Source organism: Maniola hyperantus, chromosome 13 (genome assembly GCF_902806685.2).
Source record: "Maniola hyperantus chromosome 13, iAphHyp1.2, whole genome shotgun sequence".
NCBI classification, from domain to species: Eukaryota; Metazoa; Arthropoda; class Insecta; order Lepidoptera; family Nymphalidae; genus Maniola; species Maniola hyperantus.
Window position 1 is genome coordinate 4,516,760 of NC_048548.1, and position 22,017 is coordinate 4,538,776.

Consider the following 22,017-nt stretch of genomic DNA (forward strand, 5'->3'; position numbering starts at 1 on the left):
ACCACCTCCAGATAAAATGTATATCTAACGAATAAAGACGTTACGACAGTTTTTGTAATAGAAATCTGTCAAAATGTCACATTCATTTGTTTGATTTTTTTTCTTCAGTTTATCTGGCGATGGTCCAAAAAACATGAACAAATCACTGAAAAATACGTAACTGTCATAATGTAAATCATAAGAAAGCTTGGGAACATCGACATAGAAATTCTTTGCTTGGGAATGAGAATAAGTTTAAGTGATTTTGTCAAGTGGTGATATAATAAAAATCATACCCGGCTGAGTTTGTAGTGGGCTCATCTCAGACCTGGGCGCGTTTGTCTTTAGTTTTAACCTACATTATTATCTTAGAAATCCAACAAATGACAATCAAAAAGTGTACTACAATAGTATCTAGGTATGTACTACTTACTTTGAATAAATTATTATTTGACTATGAATTTTTTTTATTTGTACCAGAAACATCCATACTAATATTATAAATGCGAAAGTGTCTGTCTGTCAGCTGCTTTTGCTAAACACACGTTCGGACCTTTCAAAAACACGGCCCAACCGTTTAACCGGTTTTGATGAAATTTGGTACAGAGTTTGGTGGCTTACATCCCGGGGAAGGACATAGGCTACTTTTATTCCGGAAAATCATACACTTGAAAAGTGAGAAGAACATAATAGATATTATATAATATTAAATTATTATGTAATATTATTAAATTATTGTGTAATATTATTAAATTATTGTGTAATATTATAAAAATATTATTATACTTACACTTTATTTATACCACCACAAGGAGGATTACACTAAAAGAACAAAAACAGACAGAAAAATGACTGCCGTGTAAAGCCAAAACACTATAACTTGAGTGTCAACCCAAAATCAACCTAAATAAAAAAAACCGTAAGACACAGTTTTCTCAAAACGGTTTTTCTAAGATACAGTGTTTTGGATTTACACGGCAGAGCGAGAGACTTAATTAAAGCTTAGTTTGAGTTGTTATCGAGAAATACACTGCTTTGCTTTACTCTATTTTGCGGATGTGCGGTGTGCCGTACTCAGCAGAGCGGTCAGTCCTTCAACTTTAACCTTACTGCACCGACCGGTCTGCCTGTACTTATCAAAATCCATGGTCACGATCCAGACTTACATACCCGGTACATTAAATTAGACTTTGATAAAAAAATTACGGACGTCATAAAATGTAGTACATAAAAATATGTCCTCAAACACAACTCTTATAAATATTTCTGTAAATATCTTATCTTTAGTAACTCTTGGAGAATATATAAATTATTTTTTTATTATTATATTATTTTGTCCATAGTTTAATTATTGGTTTCGCTACGCTAAAAATATGGAGCACTTCCGACTTATTATCTCGGGAACTAGTAAATCGATTTTAAAAATTCTTCACCAGTAGAAAGCTACATAGGCTATATTTTATTTTCAAAATAAACATAGGCTATATTTTAATATGAAAAAAATTGTAATAAGCTACCCATGCGAACCCGGGGCGGATCACTAGTCTCTCAATAATCTAATGGTAAAAAAACACGTCGCTTCGTTTCAGTGGAAATTCACACTTGACCTTGATTAGAATAGGTACTGTCAATTTCAAGAGGAAGAAAAATAAAAACATTCATGATGTAAACTTAATACAGTTTTTATTCATAATGTTATTCTAGGTCACAGTGACTATGGGTCGTTTGACCGCCTGTCGCGTCCGCGCACGTCGGTCGCGCGTGCGTCGCGCGACTGTCGCGTCGTGGAAAAGTTGCTCGCTGTCGGCTTCTTCGATGTCGCGCCGCATCCATTGCAGAGCGTGCAGGTTGTAGCCAACCATATCCTGTAGAAACATGACTTCGTTAAATTCTTAGTAAATATTTTTAAAATATTTATAAGAAAACTAGCTTATGCCCGCGACTTTGTCCGCGTGGACTACAAAAATTTCAAACCCCTATTTCACCCTCTTAAGGCTGCCTGTCCACTGGTGCGGAGAAGAGAGGAGCGGAGCTGTGCAAATATTAACCATTTTTTTTTATTCTCTTTTAAAGAGCTGAGTCACTAACGTAACTATGTGGCTCTCGTAAGTTTACAAAAAAATATTCAGACACTTAAATCTAGATCTAAATACTACTTATTTACTAATTATTTAGAATTGCATTAAACTGCCGCTCCGCTTCAGTAGACAAAGATTTGCGGACTAGCTTTTAAAAATCATACATTTTAACACGAAGCGGGGCCGCGCAGGAAACATCAGTGAGGCAGAGGGCGAGAGACCCCCTCAGGGGACGAATTTTCAAAAATCCTTTTTTAGCGGATGTCTACGTCATGATAGCTACCCTGCATGCCAAATTTCAGCCCGATTCATCCAGTAGTTAGAGCTGTGTGTTGATAGATCAGCCAGTTAGCTTTTCCTTTTATTATTGGTACATATTTAGAATCTTTCTTAAAAGTAAGCTTTTTTTTTTGTAAAATTTAACTGATCATTCTCATTCTGAGAGAAGAGCAATAGACTCAGTAGTGGGCCGGCGAAGGGTTTGGATAAAGCTCACCCACCCGCAGCTCGTTGAGACGCATGGCCGCTTTGGCCTGTATCTGTATGAGATGCTTGAGCAGGCCGTGGCTGGCCACGAGCGGCGCGTGGTGCACGCGCAGCAGGAACAGCGCGAGGCGACACAGCAGCTCCGCGTGGTCGGCGCGCTCCAGCAGGGTCGGCAGCATGCGCACGATATCGCACGCTGAGCTGAACGGCACCAGGAGCAGGGCTTCTTCCAGTTCACTGCAATGTATAGCGTACTGCGTAGATATGGCTGTAGTTGGTTGTTTTGGAGGATAAAGGAGAAGCGTGGTGTTAGGTCACTGCATCAGGGAAGTGTCTAGATGGCCAGAATCGGTCATGAAAAACTTAATACCTTTGACATTAAACTTAAAATAGAAATAAAAAAGCCTATTTACCTAGATCGTATCTTCTTGACGGTCTCAAAGAGGAAGTCCTCGGCGGTGGTGCAGTTGTAGGCAGCCATCAGTATGGGCGGCTGCACAAACTGCCCGCGCGCCTCGCTCACTTCCCTCTGATACTCCGCGCCCACTGACAGACACTCCATTATTGCATCCGCCTGATATAACCAAGGAAATTGTTAAAAATCCCTTGATTTAAAACATTTTTTGGAGCAGAATATACAACCGGCTTACATACAACTGCCCGCTGGTTCTCCAATTTTTAGCGATTTTCAAGCGTCGTTGGTTCGTATAAAATAAGTAATAACAGTACCAAAAGTAGGCCCATTTTGCTAACAATGTGGGTAATTCCATTGTACGCAATCTCTAAACTAAACAAAAATGGCACGTCTAAATCTATTGCTATACCTTTCATAATGTTGCTTGCGGAAAAGGATAGCACTAGATTTAGACCTGTTAATTTAGTTTAGCTTAGAGATTGTGTACAAGAGAATCGGCCCCAATGTTTCACCAAGAAATGGGCTGTTTTCTAAATTGTTATTTTGTGTGTACACAACATTATTAGCAACTGGGTGCTGCAAATGGAGTCAGTGAAAATTTTAATCATTTATGAAATCCTTACAGCTTTTTCTGCTCCAATGGTTTTCTTAGTAGGCATATTGAGTCCCGGCAGACCTGGTACTGGTGCCTGGAAATTGCATAAAATTGTATAATTTGAAACATTTTTGACGTGCAAATTTGAAAAACGTTCGTATCAGTTCTAAATATCGAGGTTATATACCCTCGTTAAGCCACTCACATGTTGTTCCCCGGTAGCAAGTCCCTCTTCGGCTTCATCCGTGTCTCCCAACACGAGTGGCTCGTCTGTTCGTGAGAACAGCCGCACACCGAAGTCCGTCCCGCAGGTCGCCACGTGTAAGCCGCCCGCACCGACGGACAAACCAACGCATTCGCCCGCGTGACCCTAGCGTTCAATAATCTTGGATTGGTAAAATTCAAGTAAAACTATCTTAACAGCTGTATACAAAGTCAAAATGCGAAGTGCATTCGTTTGAGCATTTCATTTCGCAGTCCAAAAATAAATTGGGACGCATTTTCTGAAAAACGTTTCAACCGACATTCAAATCAAAATTGAGATACTATAATCAAACGAACGCCAAAGATATATCCAGGATAATTTTTTTTTGCGATGCGACACCGTAATCGGCTTGCCCCGCTGGTAAGTATTCAGTTTGTTCTTCATATCTCAATTTTGTTTCTCAAAGTGATAATGTTATTATAATATGAGTCTGCATCCCACTGTTTGAACTTGCCATCCTTAGACTCAGTGAAGAAGTAATGCGTGCTCGGCACGAACTGCAGTGACGTGATCGAGTCATTGTGAGCGAATATCGACTTGTGGCAATCTCCGAAGTCCATGCCCCAGATCTTCACGTTCCGGTCGGCTCAGCCAGTCGCGATGATGTAGGAGTCGTAGCTGATGTCCAGACTGAGGACTGGCAGCTTATGACCATATATAAATAGATAGAAGGCAACTTACATTCAAAGTGATAATGTTATCATAAGAGTCCGCATCCCACTGTTTGACCTTGCCATCCTTAGACGCAGTGAAGAAGTAATGCGTGCTCGGCACGAACTGCAGTGACGTGATCGAGTCGTTGTGAGCGAATATCGACTTGTGGCAATCTCCGAAGTCCATGCCCCAGATCTTTACGTTGCGGTCGGCTGAGCCGGTCGCGATGATGTTGGAGTCGTAGCTGATGTCCAGACTGAGGACTGGCAGCTTGTGCCCGTATAGAGATAAGTAGAACTGTTGAAAAAATTGTATACGATTGGTCAAAGTATCGTAGATCAGACTAACTGACAGCTCAGCAGGTTTCGAAGCTGAAGTGCCAATGGGCAGGGCACATAGTTCGAAAAACCGATAGACATTAGGGACGCCTCTCTGGCTTTTTTAACCGACTTCCAAAAAGGAGGTGGTTCTCAATTCAGCACGTTTTTTTTAGAGTTATGTGCGTTTTGAGCAATTAAATAGCACTTGGTTTAACGGTAATGGAAAACATCTTGAGGAAACCTGAATGCTGAGTGATAATGTTCTCAAAGGTGTATGAATTCTGCTAATCCGCACTTGGCCAACGTGGTGGTCTATAGCCAAAACCTTCTCATTCTGAGAGGCAACCCGCGCTCAGTAATGGGTCCGGCGATAGATCTTATGACTATGCACGTGTTTTCTTATAAGGCACAAATTACTTTTCTAATACAAACCACTACCCACACTTTCGCATTTGTAAAAATGCGAAAGTGTGTTTGTTTGTTGGTTTATTGGTTTATCCTTCAATCACGTCGCAACGGATTGACGTGATTTTTACATAGGTGTAGTTAAAGACATAGGCTACTTTTTATCCCGGAAAATCAAAGAGTTCCCACGGGATTTTTAAAAACCTAGTTCCACGAGATCGGAGTCACGGGCATCAGCTAGTAGATAATATTGGTGATAATTCTGTTGTACATAAACTTTAAAGAGACAGCTGATGCCATCCTTTTCCGCTGGGAAATTTTAAAAGAGATAACAGTTCAGACTGTAACTTAGTACAATTATTTGTCCTTTACTTACTTTAAATGTGTCTAAGAAGAATATCTTAACAGTGGAGTCGAGTAAAGCCACGGCAATGAACTTGTTGTTCGGGCTCACTCTCACAGCCGTCACTGATTCCTCGAGCTCCAGTGTTCTCGTATGTAGGAGTGATAGTACCTTAAAAATTCAACAGGAATATTAAGATAGGAACTATAAATATAGATGCTCCCGGCTGTACATGTGGTTAGTCGACGTAAGCTCGACTAGTTTCGAACCCATCGGGGTCTTTTTTCATAGGGGCCGGGAGCATCTATATTTATAACGGATATCACTCGCGATAGTTTAATTAAATGTTAATATTGGCACTGAAGCAAACGTGGGAGACGTAGCATACCTAAGTGGCATTTGTTGTTCTACATGAAATAAATAAATTTTGATTTTGATTTTTGAAATGTCAGTGTTACCTTGGCTTTAGAGTCCCCTGAGGGGTCGGGAATAAGTTCGAACTGCCATAACTTCACCGTTTTGTCACCACCGCCAGAATAACAACCACGCTGCGAAAATATTAAAAGATCAACAAATTGTCACAAAACTGGAACCAACTCGCTTAGGTAGTGTTCCCAATAGATTACAACATGGGGTTATTTAAGGGGTGGATTAAACAAATTCCTGAAAGGCAGGCAACGCATTGGCGTTTCCACTGGTGCTGCAAATGTTCATGGGCGGCAGTAGTCACTTAACATAACGCACCTTTAGAATTATACAGACCTAGTTCAAAATTTAAGGATTTCGAGTTAAAGTGATAAAATGACTTTGGATGACTAAGTATTTCCATTGACTCGTATAAGATATAGCGTAGAAAGAAAAAAGTTTGTCTTTCTCTATTTTATTATGAGTCGATGGAAATGGTCATCCACAAGTCATTTTTAACCGACTTCAAAAAAAGGAGGAGGTTATCAATTCGTCGGAATCTTTTTTTATTTATTTTTTATTTTTTATGTATGTTCCCCGATTACTCGATGACGCCTGGACCGATTTTGAAAATTCTTTTTTTGTTTGAAAGGGTTTCTTCTTTTGTTTCAAAGTTGGTCCCATTTAAATTTGGTGAAGATCTGATGAACATCTTCGAAGAAAGATACTGGAACTCCTCAACGGATAAGAGTAAATTGCTCGCGATCAGTGTAATAGCTTAGTAAACAGTAGATTTTTAACCAGTCATAGCATAATTCCATGGGGCCACTAAAAATTGTGAAATAAAAATTTTTTACAAAAAAAATAAAAACCGACTTCGATACACAAACACTAAAAATTGAAAAATAATTTAATTTATTACCGAATATATTATGTATACAAGAGTTAATATAGTTCCATAATAATATTTTTTGGGGTCGGTGCCAATGAGGTGCCATTGTGGAGTCTCATAAAAATATGAAGTCTAGACGATTTTGCGCAGCTGAAGCTAATTGGCACCAGCACCAAAAAGTATTATTATGGAACTATATTAACTCTTGTATACATAATATATTCGGTAATAAATTAAATTATTTTTCAATTTTTAGTGTTTGTGTATCGAAGTCGGTTTTTATTTTTTTTGTAAAAAAATTTTATATAACTCAAACTCGATATTCTTAATTTTTGAATTAGGTCTCTACAATTCTAATGGTGTGATAAGGTGACCCGTGTGCTCGTTTTCTCGCTATTTTTATATTAAAAAAATTTATGTGAAAATATTTTACACAAATATTATTCTTTATTCTTTTTTGCATTTCACATGTACATACTAGAATAACATAACGAGTACACATAAGACTCTGTAAGGGTATGGCATGGTATTTATTGTTTCTTTGCAAGCAAGTAATAGTCCGAATTCGTTTCTATGTAAGCAGGATCTAAGATGTGAAAGATTGACGCCTGAACTCCTTCTACACTGGTTGGTCAGTGTTCGGCTACTCAATGTGTGCTTTTAAACACCACGCTGCGACGCTGAAAGTACGCGTGACCGACTTTAGCGTAGGAGGAATACAGATCTAAAGAAAAATTTCCCGTAAATCGATTTTTCTTACGAGAGTAAAACGGCAGGGTGATTACATAAACGTAAACGTTGCAGTAGCGACAGCAGTAACAATGCGACAGTTCATTTGCTGTCTCTTCTTATTATTATTTTGCTTTGTGGCTTTTGTTGTCTCTCTACAGCCGTTGTTACGTTACGTTTGACGTTTGACAGCAATGATCGCGAGATTTATGCCTGTCGCAAGCCTGTCGCGAGATACGTAATCACCCCGCGGGGCTCAATGATAGGAGGTTGTATTTAGACGCTGAAGCTACATCATCCAAATTAAGTTCACTAACTCACCAGATCTGGAGTAAGTCCAACGCTGGTGCAGTTGGAGGAGTGTGCGGGCACTTGCTCCAGCACGCACGCGGCTGCTACATCCACTAGTAGCATCGAGCCATCTGCGCATCCCACTAGTGCGTGTCTGTCGCCCGGCGCGAAACACGCGCTTGTTGGCCGACCGCACGTCACTGGGATCGTACGGAGGCAGGTCTGACTCGTTCTAAAATACAATCCCATCAAAAACATAGCATGTACAAAAATCCAAGTCTCGCAAACCAGATCTTCTACAGCAAAAAAGTGTAATATCTGGATGTAAAATCAAGTCGGTTAATTTATTCAGTACCTCTATTATGGGAACCAGGGGTGTTACGGATATTCGCATCCGCATCCGCAAATGCGGAACATTCGCATTTGTAACGTAGTGGAACGTGTCCGTGTTGCAGCACGACTTAATTACCTACATTAAAACTATGGTTCGAACCTAACCTTGTGGGTGTGTGAAAACCATTTTTCGATTAATTAAAGTATTAATTCTTAGTGGAGTCAAGTGTCGTCGTGTCGGCAACTATGGTACGTAAGCCCGACACGCGCTTGACCGGTTTTTATTTAGACTAGCTACCCGCCCTGGCTTCGCACGGGTAGCTTATTACAATTTTCGTAGGGCTCTCTAATTAAAATAAAATATAGCCTATATCACTCAGGAATAATGTAGCTTTCTACTTGTTAAATAATAATTTTTAAAATCAGTTCAGTGGTTCCATTACCCCCTACAAACAAACTTATAAACTTTACCTCCTTATAGTATGAGTATAGATGAGAAAAGCGATAGACTGCATCTAGTTTTAAAATAAAAGTATAATAACAATAAGCGCCTTGACATAATCCTAATCCTAATATAATATTATAAATGTGAAAGTGTGGATGTTTGTTACTCAATCACGCAAAAACGGCTGAACAGATTTGGATGAAATTTGAAATGCAGATAGATTATACCCTGGATTAACACATAGGCTACTTTTATCCCGGAAAAACAAAGAGTTCCCGCGGGATTTTGAAAAATGTAAATCCACGCCGACGAAGTCGCGGGCATCAGCTAGTAGTTAAAAGTGATAAGAAGTAAAATGGCAATACTGACTTGTTCCACAGCTTGATGGAGTCTGCAGAGGCCGTGAGCACGGCCAAGTTGTCTGAACTGATGGCGACGCAGCGCGGCTCCTTCTGGTGCCCGGGCATCGTGATTTGTTTCAGACATTTCACTAAAAATAAAACTATGTATTACGCGACAGGTTGCAATGACCATCGGGGAGGGAACCACCCGCACATTCGCACAACCCGGTGCGGGTTAGCACGTGAGTAGGAGATCATTGCCGATCTCGGACCAGTTATCGTTTCGACCTTTTGTCGCTGTAGATAGAGTCGAAATTGGTTTGTATTAGTGTTGTTTTGGGTTGATTTTGGTGTTTATGCCTTTTTAGCAATTGGCAGTGTGTGTGTGACGTATGCGGTGTGAGATGCTTGGTGGGGCGCGGCGGGGGCGGAAGGATATGCGCACGCGGCGGTCTAGCGACGGATGAGGCGCGTGGGGGCGGGATCGCCCACGCAGCGAGCTCGATACCGTTATCTATGACCGGTGAAGACCTGTGAGCGACGTGAACCTTGATTTTACACGTGTCGTGTGACTATGCTCCTATAGGTACATATTGTATAACTGGACAACTTTGTCTTATTTTTGTTACTTTGTAATGAACAAAGAGATGGAATTTTTATGTGTGGGTGTGCATACTAATCGGTTAATATATAAGGGGGACCTTTGTTTATTGCAATATGCATTTTATTCTGCAATCTGCACCACTCGCTAGTGTGTGATATCGAGAGTGTGATATTTTATTATATCGCGCGTGGGTATCATATCGGCTCAATTGCGCAGGCTCCTAAAGATAAATCTTGTACCAATCTTCATTCCCCTCAGCAACAGCCAAGGTATTAGTGGCCAAGGTGACACCAACACGCAGCTCGCTCGTGGTTCCCACACATCGATGGTTCCCACCAACACAGTCGCTGATTTTAATTTCGCCGATAGCTTGACGGAATTTAGTCGCCGAACTTCGTCCGAAAGCGTGAGAATCTCCGATACATCCGTTATGCTTATACCAACCTTCGTTCCCCTCAGCAACAGCCAAGCTATGCAGCTCCAAGGTATTGGTGGCCAAGGTGACCCCAACACGCAACTCGCCCGTGGTTCCCATCAACACAGTCGCTGATTTTATTTTCGACGATAGCTTGACGGAACTTAGTCGCCGTACTTCGTCCGAAAGTGTGAGGATCTCCGATACATCCGTTGCTATGTCGTCTGTTTGGCTTTCTTTTTGTTTGCTATTAAAAAATTAAATTCATCTTTAGGTTCTAAAATTATATAGGTACAGATTCTGATCGCAACTAAATTTTAGCGTATTCGCATCTTTTTATTACCAATGTAATAAGAAACGGAGAGACAAACTTAATTTAGTTTAAAACTTTCAAACCTCGTGACTATACGACGTGACCGAAATTACCTTTTTTGGGCAACATATTCGGCATATTGCTTATAAAAATCATATAGTTTAAGATAACCTTCACTTGTTTACATTTTTGGTGAATCGGTAGGTTCTGGGTTTGGTGATTGGTGGGTTCTGGGTTCCTAGAAAGGATTTCCTTAGGGAAGTGTCTTCCTTTCTAGGTAGCCTACCTCAAGTTTTACAGATACTCGTAATAAATAAACTTATTTTGCTAATAGTAGGTACGAACTACGAAAATAGCTTTAATTAAATTTGTGGAAAGGGTGCGACTAAAATAGAAAAGATTTGTCAAAGAAGAAGGAAGAAATGTCATTCTCATAAATAAAATGTCTTACGCCAACTTTTTCCTCTGTTTCTTGACCCGCTTCTTCATCCTGGCAGTGGCCTCCTCGTCAGCGCAGAAGGCAAACAGCTCCAACAAGGAGTCAGTGCCATAGCAGGCCAACACGCTTTGGCCTGGGTCAGTCGCGAGCCCCACCACTCGGCCTTTACCGCCGCGGATCAGCGTGCCCACTTGGTGGCATTGTAACATCTATGTAAAATAAACAAATATTTACCTTACGAAGTACATTTTTTATAATAGCTGATGCTCGCGACTTCGACCGCGTGGATTTGGGTTTTTAAAAAACCTCGTTAGAACTCTGATTTTCCGGGATAGAAAGTAGCCTATGTAACTCTCCATCCTTTCAACTATTTCTGTGCCAAAAATTAAGACGACTGGTTGCTTAGTTAGGGTGCGAAGGAAGGACAGACATGTAACAGAGAGAGCCCTATAATACCTTCTCTTCATAGATAGAGTATAGGTAAGTTTTAGAGCTTACATAGAAGTATAAAAGAAAGCTTACTGAGCTGTCTTCAGTGGCGTCAGTGTCTTCTAACTTGACAATCTCGAGTTGTTGCACAATTTTGTCCTCGTCCTTAACTTTTTCATTCCACTTCAACTTCCATACTCGTAGCTGTTGGTCCATGCTGCCTGTGACCAAATATCTCTCTTCTTTTAGTAGTACAGCTGACCATACCTAGAATGACAGTAAATAATCTAAATAAAAAGAAAGGTGACTGACTGACTGACCTACCAACTCACGGCTCAAACTGGACGGATCAGGCTAAAAGGCATGCAGATAGCTAGTAAGTGATGCAGACATCTGCTAAAAAGGATTTTTAAAAATTCAACCTCTATGGGTTTAAAACAGGAGTTTGAAATTTGTTTAATCTACGTGGGCCAAATTGTGGGCCTAAGTTAGTTGACTCATAAGCTGATACTTATATACTACTAGATGATGTCCGCGACTTCGTCCGCGTGGATTTAGGTTTTATAAATCCTGTGGGAACTCTTCAATTTTCCGGGATAAAAAGTAGCCTATGTCCTTCCCCGGGATGTAAGCTATCTCTATGCCAAATTTCGTCAAAATCTGTTGAACGGTTGAGCCGTGAAAAGCTAGCAGACAGACAGACAGACAGACACACTTTCGCATTTATAATATTAGTATGGATTATATATACTATCCTACATTGCTGTGAAATTATGATGCATATTAATGTCGATGTACAGCATATTTGTCGTTCATTCGATGCTACTGCTGCTAGATTTGCATTTAAAAAAATTTTTTTGTTTATCGTATCCATGTCGACTTCATTTTAGTCGATCATTGAAAAACATCATGTAACATTATTGAATTGAATGTAATATTGAAAATCTGTAACAAACCTGCCAAAATTCTGCCAAATTAGAAGCTTTAGCATGAAATCCCATTCCATCACAAAATTGGCATAAATTGTTCATTTCACTGAGTACATTTCTTTGGTTCAGTTAGTATTTCGTCCCGTAATAATATTGTAAAATAAGAAATATCATTTAATGCTTACCTCCATCTGATGCCCACCAAGAGTTTTAAAACAATGCTTAGTCTCAATGTCCCAGAATTTGATAAAAGTGTCCTTTGAAGAGCTCACAATACAGTTCTTGCCATTGATAAAAAGTGCACTGGTCACCGCCCCCTTGTGGCCGCTGAACCTTGCTACCCCAGTCTCTGACACCACATCCCAGAGGATCACTTCAGTATCCTGAAAAATAGTCCCATCTGTAAGACACTTTATATAATACTAGCTGATACCCGCGACTTCGTTAGCGTGGAATTAAAATCGGGAATAAAGTTCGCGTTTAAAATCCTGCGGGAACTCTTTGATTTTCCGGGATAAAAAGCCTATGTCACTCTCCAGGTCTTCAACTATACCATGCAAAAATCACGTCAATCAATTGCTTGCTACAAGCTTTACGCTTAATTGGAGGCGAAAGAGGAATATTAGTCAGTAATGAACTTGGCTAATATTCTTTATAAAAAAAATAAAAAAAATATCCATGACCGTCACTCATTACTCACAAAAAGGGGAAAATAATGTTATACTCACTTTAGATCCAGACACAATCCTATGCCCCGGTTCATCATACTGTAAACAAGTGATAGCAGACTTGTGGCCAGCGAATACACACACAATGTCATTGTTGATCAGTTCAAACACATTTATATTTCCATCTACATAGCCCACTGCCATGTGGTTCCCAGTGGGACTTGCGGCTATTTGAGATACCACAACGTTCTCACCTGGGATTACTTGAGCCTGAAATATATATACCATTATTATATACTAGCTTATGATATGCTAAGCCCCTATTTGACCCCCTTAGGGGTTGAATTTTTAAAGATCCTTTTTTAGCAGATGTCTACGTCATAACAGCTTACCAAATTTCAGCCCAATCCATCCGCTGTATAGTTTGAGTTGTGCGTTGATAGATCACTCAATCAGTCAGTCAGTGTTCCTTTCATATACATATGTAGACTTTATTTGTACCACCACAAGAAAGAACAATAAAAGAATAGAAAATACAGACAAGTAGGATACAAAAGACTGCATTATTGATTATTATCAATCTCTACCTGGCAACCTTAGGAATAGGAAAATATGAAAAATAGACTGCTATAGTGTCTAATAATTATAATATACAGACATAAATCTTACTATGAAGTAGTAAGTGAAAATGACACTAAGCTCAGCAGTAGAGTACTGCCTTCTCGTTGAACAAAAATCGTAAGACATGTTATGGTCTAACACTACACAGCAGGATAGATTGCACACTGAACTTTAGATAAAGAGATTTTGGCTTCATAGGGTTACTTGAAGTTGATGGTGGTTTAGGTATGCGGGTATCTCGCTGACGGTCTTCGCAATTGAAATGCATAGTCAATGAATAAGTTATACCTTTTCTCCTAATCTCATATCCCAAATAATAACATGTTCACATGTACCGACGGCAATATATCTTCCACTAACACCTTTCAGAGTTACATGGGTACTATTGCAGTCTGGACTTGCTATGACGTTGAAAATGCCGCTTGGGGCATACCGTAAATATTGTTTAGTAAGTCCCATATCTATTTATTTTCGAAAAATACTAAATTAACCTTACACTTTTGGTAATCATAATTATTCTTAATCACATGTTGCTTTGTTTGGGTTTTTCTTTTCTTTTTTTTCTTAGAATTTGACATTTTTGTATTTGTTGACAGTTGACACCTCATAATAACCTTTATAATCTTTATGCATAGAGGTAGGTAGGTAATTAAGATTTTTTACTCAGTCTACGCTCTATGGTAAGATTTAACTTTATTCTATGAATTTTATGTCTATACCAGCCTAAAATTTTCTACCTAAACGGTAAAATTTTAGTGTGTAGTTAATTATAAAACGCGCTTCACGCGCCATTTTAACTTTGTGTCAAAATTCATATCAAAAGTACGATTTTAGTTTTAGTCCTTTACCTGTCGTGGCGCCTCCTGTTTATGCTTAGTTAGACTCGGCTTGCCGCCCGGGTTTGAGGGTTGAAACCAGAGACGTCACGAAGGCTAGTTTGTGAATGTTTGATTATGCACTCACCCTTGCTCGATGCGCAGTCTGCTTGCGCGTGCGACACCAGGTTAATGCGCCGTCTCCGCGGCACTGAGGCGACGGGCGAGGAAGCGGCCTTCCTCCCCGTCGCATAGGACAGAATCCACTGCCTCGCACTCTGTAATACATATATGGGACGGGCAGATTTCGCCTAGACGAAATCTGCCGGGGCTACTGTCTTCCTCGCCGCTAAGCGGGGAAGACCAGTGCTGACTAGCGCTAAATTAAAGGAGGAACGGTTCCATCATTAGCCCAGCCATTAGGATTATAATTGGGTCCAATTGACCTACCGCGTTTCGGTCAGGTAACTGGCTATTCGTGCCGGCTCAAAGTGCCACACCTTTGCTTGCTACTTACGCCGAGAGTTAGCCGGGGTCGTCACTGACGTCGAGAGCTAGCTGGTCTCGTCATCTGTATCGAGAGTTAGCGGTTCGACGCTAAGGCCTGCCACCCGAGGGCCCCTACGACTCTCGATACTGACGGATTACTTTCTCCCAGCCAAGTCCTGCCAACAAGGGTCCCAATGGCTCCCGACGCTGACGATTTACTATTCCGACTAAGGCCTGCCAATAAAGGGCCCTTACGACTCTCGACGTTGGCTACATGGAAACGTTCCTTATGCACATAATTAATAGCAATCAAATATAGTTACTTATAGTTAGCCACTTACGAGTAATAATACAGGATGCGAGGCACCGAACTGATGACGGCAGGCGTGCTGTGAGGCGAGGCTGCCGTGCTCGGATCCAGTCAGTTAACAAAATGGTGGGCGCCGTGGTTTAAGGCTTCGACCACAGACAGTCGGCGTCGCGTTTCAAGTATAGACCATTAGACCCATAGAGTAAAGTCACAGACAACTTACCATAGTATTTTAAGCGTCCGGCTCTGGATTCCTCTCCTTCTAATCTCGTTTTGCTCGTTATTGTAATTAGATATTATAATTGGATGATTTAATTTTACGATGATTACTATTTATATTTTGTACAATTAAATATTTCGCGACGTTCGTCGCGACACTCCCCAACAACGGAAGTTACAATAAGACGATAAGATTCTGCGTCCATTCCTTAATCTTCTCGAGGGCCCTGACAGCCGCTTCTCTCTTGGGTCTTGGCTCCTCGGAAGAAAGGTCTACTTCGTTTTCGTTAGTAATCTCCTCTGGCAGAAGTTGATCCTCTAACATCGTCTCATTATGGTCTTGTATGGTGTGATCATTTTCCTTTTCAGGTGTATCGATTTCACCACTACGTATCTCACTGGTTTCTCCAGTGGTTTCTTCGTGCACTTCTCTTGTTATGCGTTCGGAAGGTATATAGTTGTAACTTGGTCTAGGTTTGTCAGCTAGAGCGTGAGCTTCTTGTTCGTCCATTTCCAGTGGATATAAGTGTGAAATGGATCTAATATATTCGCTATTATCTACTTTTACTTTCGCTGTTCTGCTAAATCCATCCTTCCCCTTCATAAGTTTTGTTATTTTCCTAACTCGCCAGCTTTCCCGATTAGGATGTTCCCCCTTTATCTGGACTATTTGTCCTTCTTGAGGTTCTAATTTCGAAGTGACTCTTGGATCCCTATGTGAATGCTGGTATCTTTCTCGAAGGCTGAGAAGGTAACGATTAGAAAACATTTCTCTAAATTCTTCTTGGATTTTAAGAGCTCTTTTCCAACCTTTAACTAGTTCCGTTTTTGTAACGGTTCCTTCTGCTAAAGGTTCCTTCCGGGTAGTCTCTACTTGTCATACATTTTCCTACAGCCAAGAAATCAGCTGGTTTCAATATATGATCCAGCTCGGCATCTATATGGGTTAGTGGACGTGTGTTTACCACGGCTTCAATTTCCTTCGTTACTGTAGATAGTTCGCGATCCTTAAGACAGTGTTTTTATAATGTTCTTGTTCCTTTTCGTTTATTCTATATTACAGAAATAGTTTCATTAATTTCAACTTCCTCATCTTCACTATCATTCGGAAGAGCCTCCCGAAACAAAAAGGGATCACTATTCGTTGCCCTTTGTGGCAATGTATCAGATGCTTGTAACAAATATTGAGATCCAGCTAACCATTTCACTTTATCTTCACAAGCGCTGTAAGGTTTTGTTGCTACATCTGCTGAATTTAGCTCTGAGGGAACATATCTTATGATCAATTCTTTGTTTCATTTAATTTCTTGGATTCTCCTTGCTACGAATGGTGGTAAAAGTTTAGAAGACTTGCACCATCCGATTACAATTTGGCTATCGGTCCAAAGAAATTGATGTGTTACTTTTGCAGGAAGAAAGTTCCGAATAAATTTTATAAGACGACTTCCAATCAATACTCCGAGTAATTCTAATCGAGGAATTTTCAAATTATCCTGATCCTTTATAGGTACAAGTCTGGATTTTCCAATGACGAAACTGATCTTGTTCTCATTCACTATATATACAGTAGCTGCATAAGCTTTAAGAGACGCGTCGGTAAAGCAATGCAATTGAACATCGTTATTTTGAGCATTCGCCATATAACATCTGGGTATTGATATTTCTTTAATCTTGTCTAGTTGTTCACGTATTGTCGACCACTCTTCCTTCGTCTGTTTTGAAAAGGTGGTGTCCCATTTAATTTTGGTTTTCCAAAGTTCTTGCAGAAATAATTTATCAGGTAGGATATGTGGTGCGACAAATCCGCAAGGATCGTAGATTGAAGCGATCACTCTCAATACTTCCTGTTTATTGTTCGCATTAGAGTCGATCTTGTATCTCAATTGAAGTAGATCTTCCTTTAAATCCCAATCAAGTCCTAATATCTTAACACGGATTTCCTTTGACGAGTCTGGGATTTGTGTCATAAATTCATAAGAATTAGAACTCCACTCCCTTAAGTTCATAGACATTTGTTTAAACGCTTTCTTGGAGTCGGTATATAATTCTGATGGTTTTCTCCTTCTGATGGACACAATGATGCAAGTAATGAACAGGATGTTCTTCCTTTTCAGATTTCGAGTTCACAACTGCTGTTTGAAGTATCGTAGTATCCTTGGTATCTAATTGCATTAAATTATTAGTTGATTCGTTTGTATTCTTATTATTTATATAATCATTTATTATTATTATTCTTATTTATTATTTACATTCTTATTTATTATTTTTATTTATTTATTAGTTGTTTCACTCTCCTTTTGTAGATTTTTAGGACAAAGTGCCCGATTGTGAGATCCAACCTCGTTGCAGTGTGCACATTTTATTTTTCTCTCACATATCTTTACGGTATGTCCTTTGCGAAAACATGCATAACATCGGTTAGCTAATTGACCTTTTCTTTCCTGTAAAGTTTTAAAAGTCTCGCATTGATCATTGAAATGTTTCTCTTGACAAAAAATGCATTGAATTTTCCTTTTCTTAGTGTTTTGTCTTTCCTTGTCTCCTACTTGCTCTTCCCATTTTCTTTTGAATTGTTTCTTAAAACTTCCCTGACGACCTTGAAATAATCCCCGATTCTTATTTTGAAATTTTCCTTCGGGTTTCTTTATAGACTTTCCTTTATTTGTTGGCCTTTTGGATTTTAATTTCATATTATTGTCGTCGGATGCATTCGCGTGTAGAGATTGGGTAGTGTAATTGTCTTCAGATTTTCCTTGGATAACTCTCTCTGCGTCTTCCCTAGCCGTGATAATGACTTCGAGGCATTTCCTTATCTCCTCGATGGACTCGGTGTTTATTTTCATTTTCATTTCGTAAATGATTTCTTGCGGGAATTTTTCCATGATTAGGAAACGTAGATGGTTGTGGTTTATGTCCTCGCCCAGCGATTTAAGCACCCTAAGATGTCGTTCGATCTCGTTCAGTGTTTGTCTCACCTCCGTGACATTCATTGCGGTGGAAGCCTTGACACGATACAGTGCTGAGTAGTGTGCGTCAATTATGTGGTTTTCCTTTCCATATCGATTTTTTAATGTCACTAGTGCTATACTGTAATTCTTGTTTGTTGTCTCTAAGCCTTCCACGATCTTCTTCGCTTCACCTTTCAATGAAGCTTTTAAATACAATAGCTTGTCGACATCGGTTAAGTTTCGTTTGTCAATATTTGAGCTGAATTGATCCCAAAATGTTGACCATTGCAGGATATCGCCGTCGAATTCCGGTAAACTCAGTTTCGGTAGCCGGCTGTTTAGATTCGGATTCGTATCCCTGTTGACTTGATTTGCTCGTTCAATTACTTTAGTCCTTTCTTTAATTTTGACTTTAAGTTCACACAATATATCTTCGGCTTCTAATTGTACTGTAGATATCTCGGATATGTCATCAGGCGCAGGATCGTTGCTTAATCGAAAGTAGTTGGTCAATTCGGAGCTCAATCTATTTAACAAAGTTTGTAATTTCGAAGAAATAATTTCTGCTTCTTGTATAATCATTGGAGATTGAGTGGTTGGATCATCAAGAGTTTCTATTATTTGAGATGCATTGGTTGATAGAATTTGTAATTTTGTTTTCATTGAGTGCAACATCACCAAGAGACTTCATCCGATCCATCTTGTCGGTATGTTCGAAATATTAGTAGATAAAAGTTCCTTTAAACGGGTTAGTGGTTTAAGGTTTTTTAGATTATTAGTTTATGTTTTCAATGTGACCGGGAACTTCGTGGCTCGTCTCTCTATAAATGAAATAGCACCGCTTAGGAGAAAAGCGAGAGAGAAAGAAAGGAAACGGATTGGCCAAAACAAAAAAAATTTTTTTTTTTTTAATCTAACTAATTTTATTTATCTGTGTCAGTATCGTAGATCTATTTTTCAAATGATCGTCCATCTTTCATTTATTTCACTTTAAAGTTCATTTAAAACTTCTATTTAGTTGTTGTGTTACATCAATGTCCTATGGTTTGAATATTCATGGTAACCCTTGTTCTATAAATCTCATATATTCATCAAATAATTTATCAAATAAATTTCAACGACTAGTTATAACGAAATAATTTTGTACCGTTGTTGTTGTAGAATGAAATTAATTAGTATCGCGGATAAAGTAAGTAACCGACTTTATCATAAATCAATTTCATAGTCCGGCCCTGTCGTCATAGTGTGACAACGACCTTATCAATAATTGTCAGTCATCTGCCCACAGATGTGTACACAATTCCACTAACATGCTAGAAGGGTTATGCCTACCCTTGCGACAAGATATAGAATGTAGTAAAATAGAGTAGCATTATACCTCTATTCAATAAACTTCTACAAATATTCTTAAATCTCTGTACATTCTACTGGCTTTTATTTCATGCCTAAGGTTCGCATTGCTAAACCGGGTCTCAATTTTAGTATTTAATCATCTCAGTTACTAGGTATGCGTGGGCACACACACTGTGTGACCATTCAGCATAAGCATTCAATGATTGACCCCTTCGTATCAAAATTGTATGATCATAGCAATCTCAAGTCGGGTAGGTATGTGTGTAACTATTTAACCGTTCTAGCAAGTCCAGTGTGAATGCACCGGCAAAGGTCAGTGTACTATCGCAGGTGACTGCTCTAGGTACCTATCGTCTATTGTTAATGTCCATATCACTTCACTGTTTCATTCATAAAATTTGTGAAAAAAAAGAATTTCTTGCGCACCGAGACCAAGGGTTTTTTCACATTTATAATTGTTATATATACAAGAAACGATAACCTTTAGAATTGATTTTCTTTCTTACTAGGTGCGGAACCCTAAACACTTTTGAAATTGACTCATCTTTAAGTCTCAGTTGAATATGATATTACAATAATCTTAATTTGTCAGAAAGTTCATGCGAGCTCAAACTTTTATTTTAATTGATTTAGTCCCACATGGATCAACATAATTATAATAATTATTCCACTAAACTGCAGTAACAGTGTCACTTTATTGTGAATATAATAATTCAGAACATTGGTAATACCGTCGCATCTTTACAATTAGACTTTAACAGAGAATGAGGTTATTCTTAATTTTCGGTTTCCTTTATTCTATTATAGGACTATACGCACAGCATCCTCCTTTATTCTTCACATTAGGTAGGTACCTATCCTTTATTAAATTAAACATTGAACATTTGTCACTATTCACTACAATGTATTGTAGGTATTTATATTAAAACTGTCTAAGAAAACGTTAAAATCATCAGTGAAATGCAACATAACTTTGCTTATTTAAAGTAGGTATTAGAGTTTAAAGTGTTAGTTATAAGTAGAATTATTCATCACCTGTAGGTAGGTATCAAAACTCAATAGTAGGAAAAATAATTTTCATGTGTAGGTAGGTCGGTCATTCACGCTTAAGAATAATCATATTCAGAACAAATCACATAGCTACGAGAAAACAAGACATGAAAATAACCTATTAAGGTCTAATGGTCTTTGCCGCTCTATACGTGTCGAGACTTGTCGAGACATGTCTGATTTAGGTCAGTGCATAACAACATTCACAACTTATTTGACAACCCTCTTTCTTTTAGCATTTTTTGCTGAAAGCTCATTTACTGATTTATCAGATCCTCAGCATCTCCACCATGTCGTGGCGCCTCCTGTTTATGCTTAGTTAGACTCGGCTTGCCGCCCGGGTTTGAGGGTTGAAACCAGAGACGTCACGAAGGCTAGTTTGTGAATGTTTGATTATGCACTCACCCTTGCTCGATGCGCAGTCTGCTTGCGCGTGCGACACCAGGTTAATGCGCCGTCTCCGCGGCACTGAGGCGACGGGCGAGGAAGCGGCCTTCCTCCCCGTCGCATAGGACAGAATCCACTGCCTCGCACTCTGTAATACATATATGGGACGGGCAGATTTCGCCTAGACGAAATCTGCCGGGGCTACTGTCTTCCTCGCCGCTAAGCGGGGAAGACCAGTGCTGACTAGCGCTAAATTAAAGGAGGAACGGTTCCATCATTAGCCCAGCCATTAGGATTATAATTGGGTCCAATTGACCTACCGCGTTTCGGTCAGGTAACTGGCTATTCGTGCCGGCTCAAAGTGCCACACCTTTGCTTGCTACTTACGCCGAGAGTTAGCCGGGGTCGTCACTGACGTCGAGAGCTAGCTGGTCTCGTCATCTGTATCGAGAGTTAGCGGTTCGACGCTAAGGCCTGCCACCCGAGGGCCCCTACGACTCTCGATACTGACGGATTACTTTCTCCCAGCCAAGTCCTGCCAACAAGGGTCCCAATGGCTCCCGACGCTGACGATTTACTATTCCGACTAAGGCCTGCCAATAAAGGGCCCTTACGACTCTCGACGTTGGCTACATGGAAACGTTCCTTATGCACATAATTAATAGCAATCAAATATAGTTACTTATAGTTAGCCACTTACGAGTAATAATACAGGATGCGAGGCACCGAACTGATGACGGCAGGCGTGCTGTGAGGCGAGGCTGCCGTGCTCGGATCCAGTCAGTTAACAAAATGGTGGGCGCCGTGGTTTAAGGCTTCGACCACAGACAGTCGGCGTCGCGTTTCAAGTATAGACCATTAGACCCATAGAGTAAAGTCACAGACAACTTACCATAGTATTTTAAGCGTCCGGCTCTGGATTCCTCTCCTTCTAATCTCGTTTTGCTCGTTATTGTAATTAGATATTATAATTGGATGATTTAATTTTACGATGATTACTATTTATATTTTGTACAATTAAATATTTCGCGACGTTCGTCGCGACATTACCT

At 39.7% G+C, this 22,017-nt stretch overlaps 1 protein-coding gene and 2 long non-coding RNA genes across 5 annotated transcripts; all 3 read right to left on the minus strand.

Moving 5' to 3' along the window:
- Positions 1–1,645: 1,645 nt before the first annotated feature.
- On the minus strand, positions 1,646–14,015 carry LOC117987398 (WD repeat-containing protein 3). 2 transcript variants are annotated; one of them, XM_069502673.1, is made up of 16 exons: positions 13,891–14,015; positions 12,834–13,043; positions 12,291–12,488; positions 11,270–11,443; positions 10,760–10,956; positions 10,025–10,242; positions 9,005–9,125; positions 7,888–8,089; positions 5,999–6,088; positions 5,574–5,711; positions 4,500–4,769; positions 3,759–3,923; positions 3,582–3,647; positions 2,957–3,117; positions 2,558–2,780; positions 1,646–1,844 (listed from the first exon to the last, which is right to left on the minus strand). In XM_069502673.1, exons 1-16 carry the CDS (start codon positions 13,903–13,905, stop codon positions 1,680–1,682), a joined length of 2,613 nt encoding a protein of 870 aa, XP_069358774.1. In that variant the 5' UTR covers positions 13,906–14,015; the 3' UTR covers positions 1,646–1,679. The 2 variants fall into 2 exon arrangements, with proteins under 2 accessions (XP_069358774.1, XP_034830295.1); XM_034974404.2 differs by having other exon boundaries at positions 13,683–13,994.
- Positions 14,016–14,357: 342 nt separating this feature from the next.
- On the minus strand, positions 14,358–17,845 carry LOC138403184 (uncharacterized). Of its 2 annotated transcripts, none has more exons than XR_011237483.1 (2): positions 15,232–17,845; positions 14,358–14,487 (listed from the first exon to the last, which is right to left on the minus strand). It is a non-coding gene; the product is annotated as an uncharacterized lncRNA (long non-coding RNA). The 2 variants fall into 2 exon arrangements; XR_011237482.1 differs by lacking the exon at positions 15,232–17,845 and adding an exon at positions 15,040–15,197.
- Positions 17,846–20,983: 3,138 nt separating this feature from the next.
- On the minus strand, positions 20,984–21,823 carry LOC138403148 (uncharacterized). Its single transcript, XR_011237435.1, has 2 exons — positions 21,666–21,823; positions 20,984–21,113 (listed from the first exon to the last, which is right to left on the minus strand). It is a non-coding gene; the product is annotated as an uncharacterized lncRNA (long non-coding RNA).
- Positions 21,824–22,017: the final 194 nt, after the last annotated feature.